Genomic DNA, 7,730 nt, shown 5'->3' on the forward strand with positions numbered 1-7,730 from the left:
AGCCCCGCCTCCTGTCCACCCTGGAGGAGGAGCCATGTTCCGGATCCTCCCGCAGCTTCTTGGGCCGGAACTTGATCTCCAGGCGACCGTCGCTGCCTGCATCACAGACAGCACCGGGGCTAGCCTGGGCTATCATTAGCATGCTTATTATGGCGCTTGCCTCGGCTGTCATTAGCATGCTAATTACAGAGCTATCTTGGGCCATCATTAAAAATGCTAATAACACAGCTGGGCTGGGTTATCATTAGCAATGCTAATAAAAGAGCAAGCAATGGCTACAACGTTATTAATGCTAACAACAGACATAGCTGGGACAATATTATTATTATCAATTATCAGCTCCAAGCTTATTTTCCAGTCCTGCGTGTCTCAGAGAGACGGTCCTCACAGAGCTATCTGTAGGCCCGTGGAGGTCCAGTCTGCTAACATCAGGAGGTGTACACTGACATAATGACAGTCCTTCTCTTTCTTCTCCATCGCAGCACTGGAAGCTGTTTGCCCGTTGGATTACCGTGTTTACTCAAAAGGATCAGTGGACTACTGATAACACTGTAACAGTGGTTACAGTAGTCACTACTAGTTATAGTAGTCACTACTAGTTATAGTAGTGACTACTGGTTATAGTAGTCACTACTAGTCAGTCCTACCTCTGCAGCTCTGGCAGAACCACTCTGTGATGCTCTTGGCGGTTTTCTCGGAGACGCCGACACATCCTCCGTGGAACCATTCATTACAGCGCTCACAGCCGCTGGGGACAGACAGGCAGACAGACAGACAGGCAGACAGACAGACAGGCATGAGAGAACCATTCATTACAGCGCTCACAGCCGCTGGGGACAGACATGAGAGAAGGTCAGAAAGACAGGAGAGATGCAGACAGACAGGGTGTTTAAAGTGGTGATGAAGGTGTTTTCCAGGTGAGGATACAGATGTTTAACGGAGATGCAGATGTTTTAACGGACCCTAGTGATCACCATTTCACCGTTGTGAAGGTCTTAAAAATGTTCTGAAATGTGATGATACTGATATTGGAAAGGTAAACAGATGTTTTAAATATGATACAGATGTTTGAAAGGTAAAACATACACAGATGTGTGAAAGATGATACAGATGTTTTAAAGGTTGAGATAAAGTTGTTTAAAAGGTGAAGAAACACATGTTTTAAAGATAAGGATACAAAAATATCAAAGGTGTGATACAGATGCTTTAAAGGGAGATACAGATGTTTTAAGGGGAGATACAGATGTTTTAAGGTGAGATACAGATGTTTTAAGGGGGAGATACAGATGCTTTAAGGGGAGATACAGATGCTTTAAGGGGAGATACAGATGTTTTAAGGGGGGGATACAGATGTTTTAAAGGAGATACAGATGCTTGGCTTACATCATAAAACAGTTGATGTCGGGTCTCCTGCAGATGCAGTAGACAGGAGCGCTAGGGATCCCCATGGCAACGACCCCCTCCTCATCTTCACCCTGAGGACCACACTCCTGACGGACAGGTGCAAAGAGAGACAGGCAGACAGAGAGACAGGCACACAGAAAGACAGATGCTGAAGAGGAAAACGATCTATTTACAGACAGACGGACGGATGATGAATCGATACTTTGGTGTTTATTCACTGCTTGTTTGTGCGCGTGTTTATTTGGTCGCTGCATCCCCAGGCTCGCTCCCGCAGTGCGCGCTCATCCTCCACTCACCATGCGCGTCGCCGCGGACACGTCTCGTCCCAAAGCGTCCAGATGATGGCGGATAACGGGTCTCTGTCCGCCTCGGTACCGCCGATATCTAGACCGCTAAAACCTGCACGACCACCGCCCACCGCCCGGTATCAGCATCTCAAACAGCGCAAAGCCCGCTTTGTCTCCGCTCCTCTTCCTCTGTCAACAACATGGAGCCGAGGAGGACCGCAGCGCTGAGACACACCGCCACCTGGTGGACGGTCAGCCAACTACACACAGTCACCGGTACTGGACAATTAAGGGATCTAGCTATCTTAATTACTATCCATCCATCCATCCATCCATCCATTCCCCCCCCCCCCCCCCCCCCCTCTCTCTCTCTCTCTCATCTCTCTCTCTCTCTCTCTCTCTCTCTCTCTCTCTCTCTCTCTCTCTCTCTCCTTCTCTCCCTCTCTCTCTATATATATATATATGTGTGTGTGTGTGTGTGTGTGTGTGTGTGTGTGTGTGTGTGTGTGTGTGTGTGTGTGCTGCACAATTCAAGCTTATCTGCACATCTTTCTATATGTTATTGAATATTATACATTGAGTTGTCGAATTTTAAAGCTTTGAGTAGTGGCGGTTCTTCGCCAGCAGTGGGCGCCGCGGGGCCGCTCGGCCGGACCCGGGGCCGCTCGGCCAGGTCGCTCGGAAAACCCGCGGCCGCAGAGATCTGATCTCCAGAGAGAAGTTGAAGTATCACCGCGCCTCCCCTGACGGCTGCTCTGCTGCCTCTCGGTGTTTCTTTAGAATACCAAATAATATAGTGATAGAAATTCTTATTCGTAGTGTTTTCATAAGTAGTGTTAGTTAGTAGTTGTTAGTAGTATTAGTGAGGGTATTATCAGTTGAAGTCCGAGCAACGGAACTGTGAACTTCACTGTTCACAAGTGGACAGAAAGGAATGGAAGGTATTTCAGTTTTCACTTCTATCTTTATACGTATTCAGTGTTCTAGTTCTGTCTTCATAAGTATTAAGTGTTTATTAAATGTTCTAGTTTGGTCTTTTTATGTATTAACTGTTTTTGTTATGTTATATAAGTATTAAGTATTGAAGTTCTATTATGCAGGCTACATTTTAAGTGTTCCTTAAGTTATATTTAAGAATATCAGTTATAGGTTATCCTGTCTGTCTGTCAGATTGATTGACAGGATGGAGGATGACTCTCTGTCAGAAGACTGCGACATCACCATGGGTGAGGCTAAAGTTAGGCTGAACCAATCTGAATGCATCTGCAACCAACCAACTGCCACTGGTGATATGGAGGGTAAGATTCACACACACACACACACACACACACACACACACACACACACACACACACACACACACACACACACACACACACACACACACACACACACACACACACAGACACACACCTGCCATGCACCATGCACACCTCTCTCTCTCTCCCTTCATCCTCCTCTTCTTCAGACACGCACACTTTCCCTCCTCATCATCCTCACCATCATCATCCTCCCAGCCCCGGAAACAATCTGTTCTCTCCAAGCCCCGCCCCCTCTGAGACTTATCCCGCCCCCTTCAGGGCTGACCCCGCCCACATCAAGGAGGCGTCTGGCGATGGTGAGAACACAAACACACACACTAACACGCACTCAAATAATCACACACACACACAAATACACACACACTCAAATAATCACACACACACAGTAATCCCACATTAGTACTTTATAGATCTAAAGTACTATTAGTATTAATACTAGTATATATATACATGTATACATACGTGTATATATATATGTATATATATGTTATTGACTTCAGCAACACATTCCTACAGTGCAGCTGAAGTCACGCGGACAGACGGACGTTATCAGACTCACTGCCTCCAGAGAGCCTTATCTAGAGACACCAGCCTCCCTTAGTGTCTCCCCCTCTCTCTCCCTCTCTCTAGTCTCTCCTCCCCTCCCCCTCTCTTAGGCCCTGTCCCAATACTCCCCCTTCCCCTAGATTTGAGCCCTAACCCTAGATTTTGCGTGTTCCTGTGAAGGGGTAGGGTGTCCCAATACTTAAGGGAGCAAAGGGGAGTGCTGTTTTTCCCTTAAAATCAACCCTTGAACGCTAGCCAGCTCGGTTGACTTGCAGCTAAGGGCACTCAAAGCAAGTGTTCTTGTTAAGGGGAGAGAAATGGGACTGGGCCTTAGTCTCTCTCCCTCTCTCTTAGTCTCTCTCCCAGACCTCTCTCTCTCTGGCCTGTCTCTATGTCTCTCTCCCAGACCTCTCTCTCTCTAACCCTGTCTCTATGTCTCTCTCCGACCTCTCTCTCTGGCCTGTCTCTATGTCTCTCTCCCAGACCTCTCTCTCTCTAACCCTGTCTCTATGTCTCTCTCCCAGACCTCTCTCTCTAACCCTGTCTCTATGTCTCTCTCCCAGACCTCTCTCTAACCCTGTCTCTATGTCTCTCTCCCAGACCTCTCTCTAACCCTGTCTCTATGTCTCTCTCCCAGACCTCTCTCTAACCCTGTCTCTATGTCTCTCTCCCAGACCTCTCTCTCTAACCCTGTCTCTATGTCTCTCTCCCAGACCTCTCTCTCTAACCCTGTCTCTATGTCTCTCTCCCAGACCTCTCTCTAACCCTGTCTCTGTCTCTCTCCCAGACCTCTCTCTAACCCTGTCTCTATGTCTCTCTCCCAGACCTCTCTCTCTCTAACCCTGTCTCTATGTCTCTCTCCCAGACCTCTCTCTCTATGTCTCTCTCCCTTCATCCTCCTCTTCTTCAGACACGCACACTTTCCCTCCTCATCATCCTCACCATCATCATCCTCCCAGCCCCGGAAACAATCTGTTCTCTCCAAGCCCCGCCCCCTCTGAGACTTATCCCGCCCCCTTCAGGGCTGACCCCGCCCACATCAAGGAGGCGTCTGGCGATGGTGAGAACACAAACACACACACACTAACACACACTCAAATAATCACACACACACACACACACACACACACACACACACACTCAAATAATCACACACACACACACACACACACACACACACAAACACACACACATTCCTACAGTGCAGCTGAAGTCACGCGGACAGACGGACGTTATCAGACTCACTGCCTCCAGAGAGCCTTATCTAGAGACACCAGCCTCCCTTAGTGTCTCCCCCTCTCTCTCCCTCTCTCTAGTCTCTCCTCCCCTCCCCCTCTCTTAGGCCCTGTCCCAATACTCCCCCTTCCTCTAGATTTGAGCCCTAACCCTAGATTTTGCGTGTTCCTGTGAAGGGGTAGGGTGTCCCAATACTTAAGGGAGCAAAGGGGAGTGCTGTTTTTCCCTTAAAATCAACCCTTGAACGTTAGCTAGCTCGGTTGACTTGCAGCTAAGGGCACTCAAAGCAAGTGTTCTTGTTAAGGGGAGAGAAATGGGACTGGGCCTTAGTCTCTCCCTCTCCCTCTCTCCCTCTCTCTCTTAGTCTCTCTCTCTCTAACCCTGTCTCTATGTCTCTCTCCCAGACCTCTCTCTCTCTCTGACCCTGTCTCTATGTCTCTCTCCCAGACCTCTCTCTCTCTCTCTCTGACCCTGTCTCTATGTCTCTCTCCCAGACCTCTCTCTCTCTAACCCTGTCTCTATGTCTCTCTCCCAGACCTCTCTCTCTCTGACCCTGTCTCTATGTCTCTCTCCCAGACCTCTCTCTCTCTCTCTCTGACCCTGTCTCTATGTCTCTCTCCCAGACCTCTCTCTCTCTCTCTCTGACCCTGTCCCTATGTCTCTCTCCCAGACCTCTCTCTCTCTCTCTGACCCTGTCTCTATGTCTCTCTCCCAGACCTCTCTCTCTCTCTCTCTCTGACCCTGTCTCTATGTCTCTCTCCCAGACCTCTCTCTCTCTCTCTCTGACCCTGTCCCTATGTCTCTCTCCCAGACCTCTCTCTCTCTCTCTGACCCTGTCTCTATGTCTCTCTCCCAGACCTCTCTCTCTCTCTCTCTGACCCTGTCTCTATGTCTCTCTCCCAGACCTCTGTCTCCGCTGTGTTCTGTCCTGTCTCTACTGTGAGCTCATCTCCATGTGCTCCACCCTGGAGGCGTGTCTAACCTGCCCAGGGGGCGGGGCTATCTGCTGCTGTGACGCCATTTGCTGCTGCTGCTGCTGCAGCGGGGAGGCGGAGGGCGTGGCCTGCGGGGAGGAGGCGTGTCAGGCCCTGGCGGATTGTGGGATAGTGGAGGACTGCTGCTCCTCCACCGACCTCCTGGACTTCAGCCTCGAGTGTTGCTCCTTCTTCTTCCCTTCCTAGACCCTGATCTCGTCACCCACGACACCATGCCATCAGCACGACCTCACCATGACATCATCATGACCTCATCACCATGACCTCACCATGACATCATCATGACCTCATCACCATGACGTCACCATGACCTCATCATGACCTCCTCACCACGACATCATGGAAGAAGATCTTCTCCTTTAGGACTAAAGAACAAACCAATCAGGTAGCCCCTCTAAATAAAGAGCCAGCCAATCAGGGGGCATCCCTATGTGTGGACAAAAAACCCACCTCTGGCCTTCCTCCTAAGCCACTCCCCCCAAACATGTGACTAGCTGGCTAGCTTCAGCAGCAGGTCTGCTAGCCAGGAGGAGGACTTCCTTCAGGGCAATGAGCGACTGGCAGAGTGAGCGCATTTCTTTTTCAGAGAGTTTAATTGAACGATGCTGTCAGGACGGAAAGAGAAGTCAATTAATATGACAAAAAATGCTTCTAAAATGAATTGCGTATCCTAGCTTTAAAATGAAACTGCTACCCTAGCTTTAAACTTGAGAAGCATGAGAGAGGCACTTCCGATAGAAGGACTTCCGATAGAGATACTTCCGATAGAAGGGAATTCCAATAGAAGGACTTCCAATAAAGATATTTTCGAGAGACTTCGGATAGAGGGACTTCCGACAGAAGGACTTTGGATAGCGGAACCTCCGATAGAAGGACCTCCACTGCTCCTTGTCCTTGTTTGGTTGTTCTTCTCATGTTCTTATTCTTAAACTCCTTAAACTGGCGTACCGGCTCGTAGGACATCGGAGACGCTACAACTCACGGCCCTCTCTCAGTCATCGTGGAGTAGACCAGGGAGGAAGGAATGTGATCTCTGCATTTAACCGTCTCTAGCAGCACAAGCAGACACCTTGGTCACCTCAGAGTGCCTTGGTCAAGGGCACAGGCAGGATAACTGATCCAACATGGATGAGGGAGGAAACCAGGATCTCAGTATGTGGGGTAGCAGTGCTAAGATAGTGCTAAGCTAAGTCAAGCTTAGTGCTAGCCACTGTGCCATTACCCAACGCACAATGAAAACATAAACAGGTTAAAGGTTTTTTTTTCATTTTATTTTATTTTCAACCTCATAAACACTTTTTCACAGAATGTTTTGATGGAAATAAAAACATGGATACAATGTCATGTTGTGGCCTGCCACTCAGCAATATACTCTGTTAATAACCATCCATAAGTGCAGCAGTATATTCATTCAATAACTATCAGAACTACCGCTGTGAATTCAATCAATAACCATCAATGACTACAGCTGTATACACAATCAATAACCATCAACAGCTTAAAGACACAGCTCCACAGTGTGCAGCCGCTGGGCGGGAACCTACAGGTAACCCTGGTAACCTAACACCAGTTTCCATGGTAACCTAGGGCGAGCTACCCTGGTAGCCCACAACGGGTAACTGTGGTAATAAGGGTGGGTTACCATGGTAACCTAGGGAAAGTTACCCTGGTAACCTAGAGTTGGTTACCGAGGGTTACCTAGGGCGAGTTACTGTGGTAACCTAAGAAGGGTTACCGTAGTAACCGAGGACAAGTTATTGTTATAACATAGGGTAAGTTACCGTGGTAGCCTAGGGCCATTTACTGTGATAACATTGTGCAGGTTACCGTGGTAACCTAGAGCGGTATACCGCGGTAACCTGCAGGTCCAATAGAAAGACAGGACAGGAAAGGGGTTCCCGTATTATGGAGACCTCACAGCCAAGGTACCGTGTGATTGG

General features: G+C 48.7%; 2 protein-coding genes across 3 annotated transcripts in view; one reads left to right on the forward strand and one right to left on the reverse strand.

The window, feature by feature from the left end:
- Window positions 1–1,448, reverse strand: part of cxxc1a (CXXC finger protein 1a) — a gene marked incomplete at both ends in the record, with an annotated part of 7,313 nt that extends 5,865 nt beyond the window's left edge. The window contains 3 exons of the mRNA XM_084479756.1: window positions 1–96; window positions 648–748; window positions 1,384–1,448. The exon at window positions 1–96 is cut by the window's left edge and continues 5 nt beyond it. Of these exons, the coding sequence (XP_084335882.1) occupies window positions 1–96; window positions 648–748; window positions 1,384–1,448 (262 nt within the window). The remainder of the gene's footprint in view (window positions 97–647; window positions 749–1,383) is intronic.
- A 1,090-nt stretch (window positions 1,449–2,538) lies between these two features.
- Window positions 2,539–6,975, forward strand: LOC311359449 (uncharacterized protein). Of its 2 annotated transcripts, XM_084479469.1 has the most exons (5): window positions 2,539–2,632; window positions 2,862–2,989; window positions 3,160–3,309; window positions 4,425–4,619; window positions 5,699–6,975. In XM_084479469.1, the coding sequence occupies exons 2-5, from the start codon at window positions 2,875–2,877 to the stop codon at window positions 5,974–5,976; spliced, it is 738 nt and encodes a 245-aa protein (XP_084335595.1). In that variant the 5' UTR covers window positions 2,539–2,632; window positions 2,862–2,874; the 3' UTR covers window positions 5,977–6,975. The 2 variants fall into 2 exon arrangements, with proteins under 2 accessions (XP_084335595.1, XP_084335596.1); XM_084479470.1 differs by lacking the exon at window positions 3,160–3,309.
- Window positions 6,976–7,730: the final 755 nt, after the last annotated feature.

This window comes from Micromesistius poutassou (assembly GCF_964030765.1).
Source record: "Micromesistius poutassou genome assembly, chromosome: 15".
Classification (NCBI taxonomy): domain Eukaryota; kingdom Metazoa; phylum Chordata; class Actinopteri; order Gadiformes; family Gadidae; genus Micromesistius; species Micromesistius poutassou.